Source organism: Herpailurus yagouaroundi, unplaced genomic scaffold (genome assembly GCF_014898765.1).
Source record: "Herpailurus yagouaroundi ecotype Mexico unplaced genomic scaffold, PumYag 190, whole genome shotgun sequence".
In the NCBI taxonomy this organism is placed as follows: Eukaryota; Metazoa; Chordata; class Mammalia; order Carnivora; family Felidae; genus Herpailurus; species Herpailurus yagouaroundi.
In genome coordinates, this window is record NW_024412421.1 from 19680983 (window position 1) to 19699410 (window position 18428).

At 42.2% G+C, this 18428-nt stretch overlaps 1 protein-coding gene across 5 annotated transcripts in view; it reads left to right on the forward strand.

Moving 5' to 3' along the window:
• The window catches only part of DUS2 (dihydrouridine synthase 2), a 50031-nt gene that overhangs the window by 13412 nt on the left and 18191 nt on the right, over window positions 1-18428 (forward strand). For all 5 annotated transcript variants that reach the window (XM_040442871.1, XM_040442869.1, XM_040442872.1 and 2 more), the window contains exons 3-6: window positions 11106-11151; window positions 13948-14039; window positions 14831-14874; window positions 16503-16563. In XM_040442871.1, coding sequence (XP_040298805.1) covers window positions 11106-11151; window positions 13948-14039; window positions 14831-14874; window positions 16503-16563 — 243 coding nt within the window. The remainder of the gene's footprint in view (window positions 1-11105; window positions 11152-13947; window positions 14040-14830; window positions 14875-16502; window positions 16564-18428) is intronic.

Consider the following 18428-nt stretch of genomic DNA (forward strand, 5'->3'; position numbering starts at 1 on the left):
AAATAAAAAGCATTTTCTAGGAAAAACAGCATTGTAGGAGTAGCTGATATTGGATAGTGTGGAGGTGTGAGCAGTGTTTCTCAGCTGGATATCTAACAGAATTATCTGGAGAGCTTCCCTCCAGGCCCCAGTCCTGATATGTCCCCCTAGTATGTGTGAGAAGTTGAAGAAGAAGCTGCTCAAATGCTTCTGATACTTTTGTCCCCCTGGTGGTGGGATGGGGACTGTGGCTACAAAAGGGCAACACAAGGAATCCTGGTGGGGATGGAGCTGTTTTGTGTCTTAACTGTATCAATGTCAGTATCCTGGTTGTGACATTATACTGTACATTTATAAGATGTTACCATTGGGGAAGTTGGGCAAACAGTACATAGGAGCTCACACTCTTACAACTGCATGTGAGCCTCTAATTATCTCAAAATAAAAAAATTTTTCATTGAAAAGAAAGCCACTGGTATAGAGAGAAGGAAGGGCTTAAGAGGGGATTTGGAAAGAGTACACCCTAATGTATTGGATGTTGTGTGTGGGTGGGACGGGCTAGTAATTTATGATAGAAAAGTAAGAGCGGGGAGCCTGGCTGGCTCAGTCAGTACAGCATATAACTCTTGATCTTAGGGTTGTGAGTTCGAGCCCCATGTTGGGCATGGAACCTACTTAAAATTTAAAAAAAAAGAAAAGAAAGTAAAGTAAAAGAGTGAGAGAAATAGGCAAATTAAGAAGAATGTGTGTCAGGGAAGGCAAAAGTCAAGTTTGTCAGGTGTGACAGATGATGCATAGAAGTCCAATTGCAAAAAGACCAAAAATGTGTTTGATTTGAAAATCCAAAGTGCACCGAGATACATCTGACAGGGCAATGGATTGTGGAGTGAGCAGCAAATGGGGAAGTAGAAGCAGAGCTGCTCAGTACCCCTTAGGAATTCAGGAGGTGAGGGGAGGAAAAGAGTACATGTAGGTAGTGGAGGCAAAGGAAGCTGGATGAAGGGAATTGGGTATTTTTTATTTTTTGTTTCTTTTTGAGAGAGCGCGAGCTAGCATGCAAGTGGGGGAGGGGCAGAGGGAGAGAGAAAATCTTTTTTTTTTTTTTTAATGTTTATTTTTGAGAGAGAGAGAGAGAGATTGAGAATGAATGGGGGGAGGGACAGTGAGAGAGGGAGACACAGATTCTGAAGCAGGCTCCAGGCTCTGAGCTGTCAGCACAGAGCCCGACACGGGGCTTGAACTCACAGACCACAAGATCATGACCTGAGCCAAAGTCGGACGTTTAACCAACTGAGCCACCCAGGCGCACCCCCTGCCCTGTTTTTTTTTGGGGGGGGGAGGAGAGAGAAAATCTTAAGCAGGCTCCATGCCCAGTGTGGGACCCCACATCAAGCCCCACATGGGGCTTGATTATGACCTGAGCCCAAATCAAGAATGGGACGCTTAACTCCTGATCCACCCAGGCACCCCTGAAGGGAATTGTGTTTAGGTGGCTTGCATGTTTGCAACATAAGAGGAAGCACTTAGCAGTGAGGAGGGACCTGAAGATTCGGCAGATCAGTGGGGAATAGGTAGGGCCTGGTCTTGGAGGGATAGATTCTAGATGAGGTGGTGGGGCTTAGCTCCAAGATAGGGCAAGGAGAAGAGTGGTAGGACCGTAGAAGGCAGGAAAGCCAAGGGTTTTTTCCTGAGAGACTTGTTTTACAAGATGTGGGAAGCCAGTCCCACATCTTGGCAGTGAGGGTGGCGGGAGCGGGGTGGGGACTGAGGAAAGAAAGTGAGAGCATTTTGTTCTTGTTCCTGTGGAGAATGGTCTGGGTGTTTGCCTAGCAGCTAGGTGTGTATAGTCATACTGATTTTTAACTTTATGGGAAGGAGATCTGCAAAGCTTGGCAGGGGGATGCCCATGGCTGGGGATTGGCATGCCAGTGTCTATTAGCACAGCAGGGGCAGAGCTATCTAGGGTGCTAGCAAGGTGAAATGGGAGGGAGGGAGTATGTGTTGTCCAAATGTGGGAGTCAGAAAAGGAGGTTCCCGTGTTCAGGATCACAGGCTTAGGACCCGACTTCTAAGTAGTTTGTTGAAATAAAGGCAAGGAGGTCCAAGAAATGAGAGCTGGGCATCCATAAGCCTTCCAGGCTGCCAGAATGTGCTGAGGGCAGGCTGCTAGAATGTGCCTAGGGCAGGGAGGAACCTGTGTCCAGGGGCCAGTCTCAGGGAAATGTGGTAGTGCACTGAGCATTATTAATCTTGTCACTCATCCTTTGAGCCCACACTCAGGCCCCCAAGTGGGTTAAGTATAGCCTGTCCTGGCCTGCACCCTCCTGCCCTCCAGAAAAACCTCTTGGATTTAGAAAGGGATTGGGAGGAAGGAAGGACTGTGAGGACTCATGGACTGTGAGGGATTGTGAGGACTCGTGGTCTCAGAGCCTGAGGAACAGGTATCAAAAGACCAAATCCCAGAGAACTTAACTTGTTTTGTTGGATGCCCCCTTGGCATGTTTGATAGACGCTTACTCTGGGAGAGTCAATATGGTTTATGAACAAACAGAGAGGCCTCTGGAAGAGGACATCTAGGCCTTCCATCCAGGCCTATACCCTGTGGAGTGCAGAAGCAAGCTGGCCAGAGACCCTTGTTTGGCATGGGTAGGTGGCTAGGGACTAGGCTGAGTACTGGATGTGGCGTGGTGTGGCGTAGTATGGTGCCTGGTGCCCCCTGGTGGATCTGGCATTTCTCTGCAGGTTGTCTGTGCAGGCTGGCATTTCTCTGCAGGCTGATCTTCCTGGGTTCACATGAGGTGGCCCATCTGTGGATTAGTTAAACCACCCCACCCACTTCACGGAACCAGAGTATAGGATCTAGGGCATACCAGGCATGCAGGCACCTCCTTAAAAGCCCTTCAGAGCCTTCAGCAGCTGGAGGTGAAGAAAGGATGAACTAGTTTAGCCAAAGTCAAGGGAGGAGTAGTCTGAATCCCTGCTAAGGTCTGCCACATTGATAGGGGTTTTCTAGGAGTTCTTCAAATGGCCTGTATCTATTCCTTTTTATAAAAACAAGGGGTCTCTAGTTGCCCAGACTGTGAGAGGACACCTACCTGTTAGATTTAAAACTTTTAATAAGCAAGATTAAGGGACGAGGCAGTATTCTTAAGAGGCCCCGATGGCCAGAATGGGTACTTAAAAAATTTTTTTTATTGTGTTAAAAAAAACATTAAATTTATCATCTTAACCATTTTTTTGAGTGTGCAGTTCATTAGGGTTATGTTGTGAAACAGATCTCTAGAACTTTTTCGTCTTGCACAACTGAAACTCTATACCCATAAAACGAATCCCCCTTACCTCATCTCTCCAGCTCCTGGTAACCACTATTCTGTTTTCTGTTTCTATGAATTTGACTATTTTAGCTACCTCCTGTAAGTAGAAGCATGCGATTTTTGTCTTTTTGTGACTGGCTTACTTCACTTAGAATAACTTCCTCAAGGTTCATCCATGTTGTAGGATGTGACAGGATTTCCTTCTATTTTTTAGGCTGAATAATATCCCATTGTATGTATATGCCACATTTTGTTGATGGGCATTTGGATGCTTTTGCCTCTTGGTTATTTTGAATAGTGCTGCTGTGAACGTAGGTATGCAAATCTTTGAGATCTTGCTTTCAATTCTGGGATATATATAGCCAGAAGTGGGATTGCTAGATCAGGTGATAGTTCTATTTTTAATTTTTTGAGGAAACTCTGTACTGTTTTCCCTAGCAGTGGCACCATCTTGCAGTTCCACCAACAGTGCACAATTTCTGCCCATCCTTGCTAACATTTGTTCTTTTCTTTTTTATAAATTTATTTTTACTTTTATATTTTTATTTTTTAAAGTTTATTATTTTGGGAGAGAGAGAGAGAGAGCGCGCACAGGGGAGGGGTGAGAGAGAAGGAGAGAGAGAGGATCCCAAGCAGGCTCCACAATGTCAGCGCAGAGCCTGATGGGGGGCTCGATCTAATAAATGGTGAGATCATGACATGAGCCGAAATCAAGAGTCAGATACTTAACCAACTGAGCTATCCCTTGGGCCCCTTTGGTCTTCTTTTCTTTTCTTTTCTTTTCTTTTCTTTTCTTTTCTTTTCTTTCTTCTTCTTCTTTTTTATTTTTATTTTTATTTTAAATAGTAGCCATCCTAATGGGTGAAAAGTGATAGTTCATTGTGGTGTTAATTTGTATTTCTCTGATGATGAGTGATGTGGAGTATGTTTTCATGTGCTTGTTGGTCATTGGTGTATCACCTTTGGAGAAATTTTTCTTTCTAAGTTTATTTGTTTTGATACAGAATGAGAGAGAGAGAGAGAGAGAGAGAGAGAGAGAGAGAGAGAGAGAGAATCTTAAGCAGGCTCCAGACCAGTAAGTAGTGCAGAGCCTGACGTGGGCTCATACTCATAAATGGTGAGATCATGACCTGAGCCAAAACCAAGAGTCTGTTGCTTAATTGACTGAGCCACCCAGGAACCCATGGAGAAATTTTCATTCAAGTCCTCTGCCCAGAATAGATACTTTTTTAAAACTTAAAACAGGTGTCAGGAGCCTGCTTAGGATTCTCTCTCTCCCCCTGTCTCTGCCCCTCCCCCACTTGCTTTCTCTCTCTCTCTCTCTCTCTCTCTCTCTCTCTCTCACAGTAAATAAATAAACTTAAAAAAAAATAAAAAGGATTTAAAAAATAAAATTTTTAAAAAGGGAAAAAATTAGGGACTCCTGAGTGGCTCAGTCAGTTAATTGTCCAACTTCAGCTCAGGTCATGATCTCACGGTTTGTGGGTTTGAGCCCCATGTTGGACTCTGTGCTGACAGCTCAGAGCCTGGAGCCTGCTTCAGATTCTGTGTCTCCCTCTCTTTCTGCCCCTCCCTGACTTGCGCTTGTCTCTCTCTCTCAAAAATAGAAAATATTTTTTAAAAAAATTTAAAAAAAGGGAAAATTATAGGAAAGTTGCAGGAATAGACAACATCATATACCTTTTGCCCAGATTGACCTATGGTCAACATTTTTGCTTGATTTGTTTTATAAATTGTGCTGTATCTAATGTATATATATTATATATAATGTATATATTTTTTCTAAAAATAAAGTCTTTTTTTCTGTACTGTTATGACATAGGCATCATCTTCAGCAAGTTTAACATTGATACAATACTTTTGTAAAATCTACCTTCCATGTTCTAATTTTGTCAGTTGACCCAACTTTGTTCCTCTAAGCATTTTTTAACATCTTTATTGAGATATGGTTGTATGCAGATATGTATATGTACAGAATTGTGCATCCATCACTACAATCAATTGTCGAACATTTTCATCACACCAAAAAGAAACCTTAACCAAAAAAAAGAAAGAATCTCTTATTCGTTAGCAATCCCTCCCCAGTTTCCGTCTCTCCCAATCTCTGGAAACTATTCTACTCTCTGTCTCTATGGATTTGCCTGTTTTAAACATTTCATATAGATGGAATCATACCATATGTGGTCTTTTATGCCTGGTTTCTTTCCTGTAGCATAATGTTCTTAAGGTTCATCCATGTCATCGCATGTATCAGTGCTTCATTCCTTTTAGTGGCTGACTAATGATTGTATGTGTCCACCACAATTCGGTTATCCGTTCATCAATTGATTGACATTTGGATTTTTTTTTAAGTTTATTATTTATTTTGAGAGAGATAGAGAGTGAGAGCTCGTGTGCATGCATCTGAGTAGGGGAGGTGCAGAAAGAGAAGGAGAGAGAGAGTCCCAATCAGTCTCCACACCATCAGCACAGAGCCTGACTTTGGGCATGATCCCAGGAACCATGGGATCACAACCTGAGCCAAGATCAAGATGGACATTCAATTGACTGAGCCACCTAGGTGCCCCAAGAGACACACTGGTGATAAACTTTATGACCAGCTGAGACAGAAAGCAAGCCCAGTAGAAGGGAGGAGATGAAGGTACAGAGCATATTTTAGACACAGGAGCATAACAGACAAAGAAGAATAAGCCCATACATGAATGATAGGGCATTTTATTTTATTTTATTTTATTTTATTTTATTTTATTTTATTTCATTTCATTTCATTTCATTTCATTTCATTTCATTTCATTTCATTTCATTTCATTTCATTTCATTTATTTTGAGAGAGAGAGTATGTGTGAACAGGGGTGGGGGCAAGAGAGAGAGAGAAAGAGAAGTTTTCAAGCAGGTTCCCTGCTGTCAGCATGGAGCCGGACGTGGGGCTCAGTCTCACAAACTGTGAGATCATGACCTGAGCCAAAATCAAGAGTCAGGTGCTTAACTGACTGAGCCTCTCAGATGCCCCTGATAAGGCATTTTATTTTATTTTATTTTATTTTATTTTATTTTATTTTATTTTATTTTTATTTTTTTAGTATGCTAACTTTTTTTTAAATTTAATTTTTTATTTTTTTAAATTTACATCCAAATTAGTTAGCATATAGTGCAACAATGATTTCAGGAGTAGATTCCTTAGTGCCCCTTTCGCATTTAGCCCATCTCCCCTCCCACAACCCCTCCCGTAACCCTCAGTTTGTTCTCCATATTTGAGTCTCTTATGTTTGGCCCCCTCCCTGTTTTTATATTATTTTTGTTTCCCTTCCCTTATGTTCATCTGTTTTGTCTCTTAAAGTCCTCATGTGAGTGAAGTCATATGATTTTTGTCTTTCTCTGACTGACTGATTTCACTTAGCATAATACACTCCAGTTCCATCCACGTAGTTGCAAATGGCAAGATTTCATTCTTTTTGATTGTCGAGTAATACTGCATTGTATGTATATACACCACATCTTCTTTATCCATTCATCCATCGATGGACATTTGGGCTCTTTCCATACTTTGGCTATTGTGGATAGTGCTTTTATAAACATTGGGGTGCATGTGTCCCTTCGAAACAGCACTCCTGTATCCCTTGGATAAATGCCTAGTAGTGCAATTGCTGGGTTGTAGGGTAGTTCTATTTTTAGTTTTTTGAGGAACCTCTATACTGTTTTCCATTGTGGCTGCACCAGCTTGCATTCCCACCTGATAAGGCATTTTAAAAATAAATGTTGTGATCAGGTACCTGGGTGGCTCAGTCAGTTAAGTGTCCAACTTCAGCTCAGGTCATGATCTTGTGGTTTGTGAGTTCAAGCCCCATGTTGGACTCTGTGCTAATAGCTCAGAGCCTGCCTGCTTCAGATTCTGTGTCTCCTTCTCTCTCTACCCCTCCCAGGCTCATGCTCTGTCTCTTCTCTGTCTCTCAATAATAAATAAATGTTAAAAAAAAATTTTTTTTTAAATTAAGTGTTGTGGGGCTTCTGGCTAGCTCAATTGGAAGAGCACTTGACTCCTGATCTCAGTGTTGTGAGTTCAAGCCCCATGTTGGGTGTGAAGCCTACTTTAAAAAAATTAAAATTGTGGCGCCTGGGTGGCTCGGTCGGTTAAGCGTCTGACTTCGGCTCAGGTCATGATCTCACGGTCCGTGAGTTCGAGCCCTGCGTCGGGCTCTGTGCTGACAGCTCAGAGCCTGGAGCCTGTTTCAGATTCTGTGTCTCCCTCTCTCTCTGCCCCTCCCCTGTTCATGCTCTGTCTCTCTCTGTCTCAAAAATAAATAAATGTTAAAAAAAAAAATTAAAAAAAAAATTAAAATTAAAATTAAATTAAATTAAATTAAATCAAATTAAATTAAATGTTCAGAACATTGGATAGCCATGTGAGGAAAAAGTGACTTATAAATGGCCTTTATTTTCAGATAAATTAAAAAGCTAAATTAGTTTTAAAAAGAAAAAACAATTAAAATTATATTCTTAACCATACGATAGAGATATATTTCTTCTTTTTTTTTTTGTTTTTTTGTTTTTTTGTTTTTTTGTTTTTTTTTTTTAATTTTTTTTTTTCAACGTTCACTCATTTTTGGGACAGAGAGAGACAGAGCATGAACGGGGGAGGGGCAGAGAGAGAGGGAGACACAGAATGGGAAACAGGCTCCAGGCTCTGAGCCATCAGCCCAGAGCCTGATGCGGGGCTCGAACTCCCGGACCGCGAGATCGTGACCTGGCTGAAGTCGGACGCTTAACCGACTGCGCCACCCAGGCGCCCCCGATAGAGATATATTTAGCAATGAGAAGGCACTGTTCATGGCAAAGTTAGGGTGGTCTCTTCTATAAAAATAGAATGTTATGTCTGATAGAAATTGAAGTTTGTGACGACATGGATGGAGCTAGAGAGTATTATACTAAGTGAAATAAGTCAGACAGAGAAAGAAAAATACTGTGTGATCTCACTGCGTGTGGACTCTAAAAAACAAAGCAAATAAACAAAAGGCAACAGAGAAAAGAGAAACAAACTCATAAATACAGAGAACAAACTGGTAGTTGCCAGAGGAGAGGAGGTAGGGGGGATGTGTGAAATAGGTGAAGGGGATTAAGAGGTACAGACTTCTTGTTATAAAGTTACAGGGTTGAAAAGTATAGCATAGTTCCCTAAAAGGAAAAAACAAAAAGAAAAGTACAGCATAGGGAAGAGAGTTAATAATATTGTAATAACTTTGTGTAGTGACACATGCTGACTACACTTCTTGTAGTGAGCATTTCATAACATATAGAATTGTTGAATCACTATGTTATAGACCTGAAAGTAATATTATATGTCAGCTGAGGTGCCTGGCTGGTTGAGCAGGGAGAACATACAACTGGTGATCTCAGGGTTGTGAGTTCAAGCCCCATGTTGGGTGTAGAGATTACTAAAAAATAAAATCTTAAAAAAAAAAAAATGATGTCAACTATGTCAATTAAAAATAGAAAAAAAATGGGGTGTAGGTAAAAAAAAAAATTGAAGAGTGGTAGTGATATAGGAAAAGTATTTGTGATAATAGAGACAGAAAAACTCAATATCCAATTTGACAAAGAATAGACTTTTTCCTGCAACTTGTATAGATGTAAAAGGCAGTTTTCTACAAAGATTCACAGATGATAAACTGTCCCACTTGGAAAAACAATGTTTGTTTTCACTAATTAAGGAAATACAGTGAAAAACAAAACAAAACTATGAGGTTCCATTTTGTACCCATAGAACTAACTAAAATGAACAGTGGTGTTGAGGATATGTGAGTAAGCGGACACACTTGTGGTTTTATTGGTGACAATTTAAATGAATTTCTCCACTTAAGCAGTTGAGAAAGGTTTTGTGTAAGATCTTGTGTAAGGTCTGTGTAAGGTCTTGAGGTTTCAGCAGATGTTAAGTGAGAACTTGCAATGTGCTGGATGTTGGTGATTTGAAGATGAATGAGACAGTACCCAGGCCCCAAAAGCTCTTTTGGTATGGTGGGGTGACGGAAAAGAAAATAAGACATCTCAAGGACCATTTTGCCTTAACTCCTCCTCTTGGGGCTCAGGCTACCTGGCCTGGGTCCTCAAAGCCTACTCTTGTGTGGACACAGGATCCTCCTCGGGGGGTTCACAGTCTAATGGTAAAGATATGACAGGTGTATCTATAACTGGCATATGAAGAAGTAGTAAAGGTGGACTCGGCAGAGGGTGGTTTGGGAATCCTGGGGAGGACAAGTTATTGCTGGCAGGGCTGGGGCCCCAGCACGAGCCACCCTTGCTTTACCCAGCTCCTCTCCAGCCAAAGCCCAGCCTGGCTGCAGAGCTGCTGCTGCTGCTGCTTCTTTTTAATGTTTTATTTATTTTTTGAGAGAGAGACAGAGAGAGACAGAGACAGAGAGAGAATACGAGTGGGGGAGGGGCAGAGAGAGAGAGAGAGATGGGCAGAGGATCCAAAATGGGCTCCATGTTGACAGCAGAGAGCCCAATGCGGGGCTCAAACTCACAAACCGTGAGGTCATAACCTGAGCTAATGTTGGACACTCAACAGACTGAGCCACCCAGGCGCCCTTGCAGAACTTCTTTTTATGAGTACAGGCCACTCAGTGCCGCCCACTTGTCCCCTTGCGTTTTTGCTTGCTCCTGCAACTGAGATCACTGGCTATAGGGGTCTGGTTGGGCTCTGTCCATCCCTTGAGATGCCACATTGATTCTTGGGGCTTAAATGGTGTCTGTTTATCCATAACTGTTTGGTAATGGTGATTTGTTTGGCCAGGCCTGGTGGACATTAGATACTTGTTGACCTGACTGCAACATGGAGTGGGGAGCCACAGGAACACCAACAGTGTGTACTAACCTTGATGATGAGTATGCTAGGGGGAGCCCCATGGATGCTGTAGGTGCCCTTTGGCCACTTTAGCCCTACATGCTCCCCTGAGGGAGCAAAGGCTATTGTGCCTACCTGGCTAGAGTTGCTGAGGCTCATGGGTAGTCAGTATGGGGATGAGGACCAGGAGACAGAGTTCCTTCCTGTATTTTTCTGAACCCCCAGAACCCCTGGGCATAAGTTTCTGGGAAGTGTGACAGGTGCCTGGCTCTTGTGATTTATTTTACACATTTGTTGAAATGATCGCTGAACAAAGCAAAACAGTTGTCTCCTACCAAGAGGCAGAGAATCTCAATCCTTCAGGAGACATGAGCTTGTCATTCATTTTCATGATACTGATTTTGAAGAAACCTCTTTGTCCTTTCTTTCCTGAGTCTGTTTGAATATGTCCAGAGCTAAAGAGCTCACCCCTTTTGTTTCCACACAGTATGACCCATGTTGGACAGGAGTTTTAGACTCAAATCTTCTCCCTCTACTTTTATTCACTGGTCCTGCTTCTGTCATTTGGATATTTCCTGGGAGCCCTTCATTGTCTGCTGTTTGTATAAGGATGAGGTGCGAGGTTCTTTGAGGGGATCGACTGGAGCTGAGATTAGTAGGTGAGGAGAGTGTCTAGGTGTCCATAATCTGGGCCGTTGTCTTGTCTTTGGCTCCCTGAGTGGTTCACCCTTTCTAGGCCCCCAGTATCTCCAAGGGCCCTGGGAAGAGCAGCTGATTGAGGGTAGCTTACTCAGGCTCCTGCTTGCCATGTTTAGGTGAGGAGGTCAGCACTACATTTCCCCAAAGCCATAATTTGTTGTTAGTAGTAGGGTGACAGGCCAAGTGACCCCCATTAGGTTTGTGATGAAGGTCCCTCCCCTGTACCCATTACCTACATGACCAGCACTGACAAATGCCCTCTGATTCCTCTGCAGGAGCTGATTGATCTCAAGATGCTTCAGTGCAAGAGAGTTGTTAATGGTGAGTGCAGTTCTGGTCCCAGGATTGTGCATGTGCCTGGTCAGGGCCATGCAGCACTACCACTGCCCTTGCCTGCGGTGACGGTGTCCTTCCAGTGTGCTCCTTGTCTGGCTGTGTAATTTTGTGGATCATGTGCTCCCTTGAAAAGAGTCACTACTCTCCAGAGACTGTGACAAAGAGCCAGATGTGGAACAGGCTGAGATAACCTTCCATCACAGGCTTGCTGGCATAGAAATTGACATAGAAAAGCCTTGGGCTTGGGATGGCTTCAGCATTGTTCCTGGCTCTGCCACCCGATAGCTGTGTGACTTTGGGCAAGTCATATGACCTCTCTGCCTCCATTTCTTCAGCTGTAAAATTGAAATCAAAATCCCTGCTTTACTTAAATCATAGGGTTGGAGTGAGAATCAAATAAGATAAGGTACATGTTAAGTACTTTGCAGATAGAAGTGGTTGTGCTAAATTGTGGTTTTGCTGGTGCTTTATTGATGAGGCTGATTCTGTTTTGATTAGAACTGTGGTATTGTTTGAGGTTTTCGAAATGTACGCACGTTTGTGAAACCTTAATATCAGTTTGCCAGAAGTTATGACTCAATTTTGTCTTTAATTGTTTTAGATTTATAGTTTTTTTTGTTATGAAAAATTTATTACTATAGACCTGTATAACCTAGAAAATGAAAATCCCCCATTATCTCCTATTTGAAGAAGTAATCACAGAGAGGAATAATGTATATTTTTTATACATTTAGTAAAGCGTGTATATAAAAATAGAACATGTTGGGGCGCCTGGGTGGCGGAGTCGGTTAAGTGTCCGACTTCAGCCAGGTCACGATCTCGCGGTCGGTGAGTTCGAGCCCCGCGTCAGGCTCTGGGCTGATGGCTTGGAGCCTGGAGCCTGTTTCCGATTCTGTGTCTCCCTCTCTCTCTGCCCCTCCCCCGTTCATGCTCTGTCTCTCTCTGTCCCAAAAATAAATAAAAAACATTGAAAAAAAAATTAAAAAAAAAATAGAACATGTTTATATTTACACCCTTTCTTAGGATCAGGCTGTGCATATTTTGCCTCTTACTTTTTTGCTAGGACATTTTCCCATGTTAGTACCTACAGATAACTATATCAGAATTGATTTCATCCGTGCTTTAACAGGGGTTTCCAGTATTTTGCTGTTCTAATAAAGCTATAGTATAAACACACTGAGTTTTTGTGGTTCTTCTCCCAGTCTTCCTACTGCCAGTCATGAGCCTGTACTGTGGGAATTCTTTTCAATTACCGCTCCCAACGTGTCACCACCTCTATCCTACATTTTTAACCTTCTAATCTGTTTAGTGCTGGGGTGATAATAACTGGTTCCATTTGTGGAAGTGCTTGACGTGTATTAAAGATCTCTTTTATTTCTTAAAATAAATGTACAAGGTAGGCGTATTCTCTCATCTGCTACGTTGGATCTCTTTCATGTGGCAGTCATCTTTGAAAGCTAATAATGGTAGTACCTACCGTAGAGCTCTATTTTGAAGGAGCATATGAAATTCTTGTTATTTGCAATAGTTATGTTCTATAAAGTTGCTTTGAAATCCAAACTAGCAAATACTGAACCATTGTTCTTGAGGGAAATACAGGATTAGATTCCTGCGAGCCTCTGGTCACAACATTTTCACCAACAGATCGATACATAGCCTTGTTTTACGTGTGTTTCTACTCCAGCATTGAACTCACAGCCAGCAGCACTACAACTTCATGTTAGAACAAATGTTGTTTGATATGCATTTTCTCCAGAAGGCACTTCACATCCTTCTTGTGCTTAGGAACACTAGATAGCACTTCAGCACTGTGCTTGGGACCATTTTAAATGGTGGGAGCAACAAAAGGCACATAAATGTGGCATTAAATATACCACCATAAGGACATTTATTTACAGAATGACAGCTGAAACAAGAAGGTAGAGTATTGCCTTGTTTGATCTCAGCTGGGAAGACACGCATCAGGTGACCTAATATTTTTTGGTAGTTCTACATATTGATTTTGGGGTTATAGATACATTTTAGCAAGCCAGCAAATCTGCAAGTACATAAGTCCACATAATGAGAGTTGACTGTAATTTAATAAATCTCCACTCATAGTACTTAGCACATGATAAATAAGTAAGAACAACTAAGGGGCGCCTAGGTGGCTCAGTCGGTTAAGTGACTGACTTTGGCTCAGGTCATGATCTCACGGTTTGTGGAGTTCGAGCCCTGCATTGGGCTCTTAACTGACAGCTTAGAGCCTGGAGCCTGCTTCGGATTCTGTGCAACCCCCTTTTTCTCTCTGCCCCTCCTCTACTTGCACTCTGTCTCTCACTCCCTTTCTCTAAAAAGTAAACATTAAAAACAAACAAACAAACAAACAAACAAAAAGCAAGGGCAACTTTATTGAACTTCAGAGTGACAGCTGGGAAAATATGGGCCAAATCTGAAACATAGACAAGGTTTCTTGTATGTACATTTTTTTCCAGTGTTTTAAAAATTGTGAAATGTAAACACTACACCAAGATAGTGCATAAAACACAAGCATGCAGTATAACAAATAGCTGTAAAGCAATCAACCATGTAACTAACCATCACCTAAGTCAGGGAAGGGACCATCATCAGCACCTCAGAAGCCTCCATGTGTACACTGATTTCTTTTAAGAATTGTGTGTACTTCCAGTATCCCTTTTTCCCCTTCAAAGTGATACTTTTGCTGTGTTTTCTTCCAGGGAATAGGCTAGGTTGAACTTGCTTCCTCATTGGGTGGCCCCATGTGTTTGTGTTTTCTTGCAGAGGTGCTGAGCACAGTGGACTTTGTTGCTCCTGATGACCGAGTAGTCTTCCGCACCTGCAAAAGAGAACAGAGCAGGGTTGTCTTCCAGATGGTATGAGATCCCAGGGCTGAGCGCCCTCCCAAGGCTCACCCATCTTTAAACGCCTGGGCTCTGTTGCATAGTTGTGGTTTCCTAAGACTCTGCTTTAATGTTTTTCAAAGATTTGTTCTCGAGCAATTACACTGGTAGAGACAATTTAAGGAAATCAGGCCATAGTTCTCTGTTACATGCCTCCAGTGTCAAGTTTAATTTCCTTAGTTGTAGGAATTATTTGTTTGGCATGACTTAAATATTTTTACCCCCTACAATTGGTTATTTAGTTCATGTTCTTTGTTTTTGTATAGTCTGTATATATTTCCCATAGAAAGAAAATTAGGTTTCCTCAAGAGTAGTTTGTTTATGTTAGGGTTATAATGACTCCTAGTGCTCTTCTCTCACTTTGGGCATTTTTGGTGACTTTTCAGAAATAGGTTTTGAATGATGTTTAAATTTTTTAAAAAATGCTAAGAATAATGGGTAGACATGATAAAGCAAATATAGCAAAATGTTAATTGTAGAATGTAAGTAGTGAGTATATGAATGTTCACTATAAAATTTTGTTAACTTTTTTATATGTTTGAAAGTAATCACAGCTTTGAGGACATTTTTTAGCCCTTTTAAGTCCAATTTTTACCTCCGACAGTGACCCAGTCCAGTGGGCAGGCTGGCTGTTTAAGAGAATGCCAGCAGATTCTATTTGTGGCTGCGTGTGCACGCATGCGCATGTATGGCATGCACAGATGTGTTTGTGCATGTGTTTCTGTGTCAGGGATGGTGGTTGATGCAGCCTCTTGTGTTCCCAGGGGACTTCAGATGCAGAGCGAGCCCTTGCTGTGGCCAGACTTGTGTAAGTTCTCCGTTTGGGATTGCCTTGCCTCTCCTGTGAAGCTTTACTATTCCTGGTGACTTTGGAGGTGACCACCTTCCTGACTCTTAACTTACTACCTTCTCTTTCCAGGTGAAGAATGTCTGTTTTCTTTTTCTTTGTTTGTGGCATTCAAGGGCGAACCTGGGACTCACATGTACCCACTGTGCCCAGATCTCAGATAACCTCTGCTTGGGTGACTATTTTTTAGGGGTTATTCATGGATTTCCAGGGATTCTTACGATTATGAGCCCTAAGGTTTTAAATCTCATGTAATGTAGGTAAGGCTCATTGCTGCCTAAATTAATGAAGGCGGGAGTGTACTGTGGTTAAGGAGATAGGCTTTGGAGTCAGACAGACCTGGGTTGGAATTCTGGGTTGCTGCTTGCTGAGTGACCGTAGGTAAGTTACTTAACCATACTGAGAACTTAGTTTCCTTATCTTTGAAATGAGACCTATAGGGACGCCTGGGTGGTTCAGTCGGTTAAGTGTCCGACTTCGGCTCAGTTCACGATCTCGCAGTTCATGGGTTTGAGCCCTGCATCAGACTCTGTGCTGATAGCTCAGAGCCTGAAGCCTGCTTCGGATTCTGTCTCCCTCTCTCTCTCTGCCTCTCCCCCACTCTCTCTCTCTCTCTCTCTCTCTCTCTCTCTCAAAAACATTAAATAAATAAAGAAATAAATAAAATGTAAAATCTTAGAAAAAAAAAGAGACCTGTTGTACTACCTACCTGTAACATTATAGGGGAGGGTAAATTAAATAATGCATATAGATGTCTTTGCAGTAAGTGGCACATAGCATTTAGTATTAGCTATTATTATTTTTAAAAATTTTTTCATGTTTATTTATTTATTTTGAGAGAGAGAGAGAGAGAGAGAGAGAGAGAGTGAACTGGGGAGAGGTAGAGAGAGAGAGAGAGAGAGAATATCTCAAGCAGGCTCTGCATTGTCAGCACAGAGCCTGACGCAGGGGTCGATCTCATGAACTGTGAAATCATGACCTGAGCCAAGATCAACAAGAGTCAGACACTTAACCAACTGAGCCACCCAGGTGCCCTGTTGGCTGTTGTTATTAATTACAATAATGGTGAGAAGGAATACAGGCAGTAGCTACAGACTGTTAACTGTATACATAATGGAAGATGAGCTAAGGGTCCTTCCACATCGGAAAATTGTTTGGAGTAAGCCATCTGTGCAGCCCAGCAAACAAAAGACAGTCCTGTAACTTCTACTAGAACCAGTGCTCTGGGAAGGGGCTCTTATACTCATGTCACTTCTTTGCATTGACAAATAGCTTTCACTACCCCAGTCAGAAGTGGAACTCTGGGGACTGGGTTCAGTGTGGCTGTCACTCAGTATTTGGATTATCTGGTAAAATTCCCAAGTAGCAAAGTCCTCTACAACTAGCCCTTTGTAGATGTTTGAGCACAAAATGCTCTTCCTCTTGAGCTCTGCTCAGGGAAGGCAGTTGTACATTTCAGAGACCAGTTTTTTCCCTTCTGTTACTGAGGCACACAGCAAGAGGTTCATGAACACAGACCTGTGCCTTTGACTCTAACTTCTCTCCTTAAGTTGAATATTTATTACCTTTACTATTTCATGTTTTTCCAGGGAAAATGATGTGGCTGGGATTGATGTCAACATGGGCTGCCCAAAAGAGTATTCCACCAAGGTAAACTGATTTGTTTATATGCCTTACAAGTACAAGGTACAGGGTAAAGGCAACTAACAAGACATTACAGCTAAGTATGGTACCTGACCCTGGCCTAGATCCTGTAGTAGATGGGAAAAATGCTCAAGAGGATATTATTAGATCAACTGGCAAAATTGGAATATGGGCCATACTAGATTAGCTAGAAATACTGTATCAGTGTAAATTTATCAAATTGATAACTCTTCTATGGTTTTGTAAGAATATCTCTATTCTTTTTTTTTTTAAGATTTTTTTTTTTTAATTTTTTTTTTTCAACGTTTATTTATTTTTGGGACAGAGAGAGACAGAGCACGAACGGGGGAGGGGCAGAGAGAGAGGGAGACACAGAATCGGAAACAGGCTCCAGGCTCTGAGCCATCAGCCCAGAGCCTGACGCGGGGCTTGAACTCACGGACCGCGAGATCGTGACCTGGCTGAAGTCAGACGCTTAACCGACTGCGCCACCCAGGCGCCCCTAAGATTTTATTTTTAAGTAATCTTTATACGCAATGTGGGGCTCAAACTCATAACCCTTAGATCAAGAGTTGCATGCTCCACTGACTGAGCCAATGAGGCATCCCAAGAATATCTCTATTCTTAGAAAATACACATTGAAATATTTCAATGTGAAGGGCTATCATGTAATGTAACTTACCTGGAAATAGTTCAGGAAAAATTTTATATATATACACACACATACACATACACACATAGATAAACACACACAGAGCACTTATGCGTGAGTAATTAATGATGTGAATGTTAAAAGAAAAAATGTGAACAGAACTTTGTTGTTTCATGAATAAAACTGAGACATATATTTAAAAAAATAGAGCATGCAATACATGTGTCCCCATTGTCATATCAGAAGGTCAGAACAGTGCTAGGGTAGCTCACAGAAAGGAGTGGAAAGGCAGCCCTTAAACTCAGTATCATATAGGAAAATGTGGTCCTTGATGAGGAGATTTGGGACCCTACAGGCAGAGGGAGTGGCAGAGGCAGGGGCCTGGAGGCCAACATGAGGTAGAGGCAGAGAACCTTGATTTGACTTGAGAGTTGGGTAGTGGAAGACAAAGAGAAAGCAGAGGAGCACAGGATTGTAAATTTTGGTTAGGACCAGATTAGCTGAACTTGGACTTTTGATATTTCTCACCTTTTTGAACAGAGAACACCTTTTTGATCAGAAACTTAGTTTCCTTCCCTAGGGGAAACCAGTGTTACTATTTTCTTATCTCTTTCCAAATATATTCTGTGTAGAAATACTTAGAAACACAGATTTAGGAGATGAACGTCCTGGGTTCATAGGGGAGACCAGGGATGGGGAGAGGAGAAGTGAAACTGGAGTAGAATTTGATAGGAGTTGGGTGGCAAATGATCAGACCGGGTGTGGGGAGGTGGGGTGAGTGGTTGTGGGAGAGGGAGGAAAGACGTAGCAAGGAGGACAGTTGGTCTTCAGTGTGATTGGGACTGCTGGAAGAAAAGCATGTGTGGGGCAGAAAACAAGAACAGCTTGGGACTGACTGCAGGGCTGCTGCTGGGAATCTTATCACAGGGTTCATGGTCAGGATCTGCAGTGTAGACATAGCAGATGTCCCCCTGGATCCACTGCCCAGAGTCAGCCACTCTGCTCCCAGGAGTTATGTGGCTTGGGGCTTTGGCTTTAGGCCAGGAGGCAGAAGGCTACTTGAGGGAAAGGATCTTTGGATGCTTGAAAACCACAGGGCTTGTCGACAGCTATTTCAAGGGATTATGGAGGTTTGAAATTGTCTATGAGGAGTTGAAAACTTGGGACCATATTTTGCTGTCTTCTAATTACTCCTTTGTGCTTCTGAGTTATGTAAGGA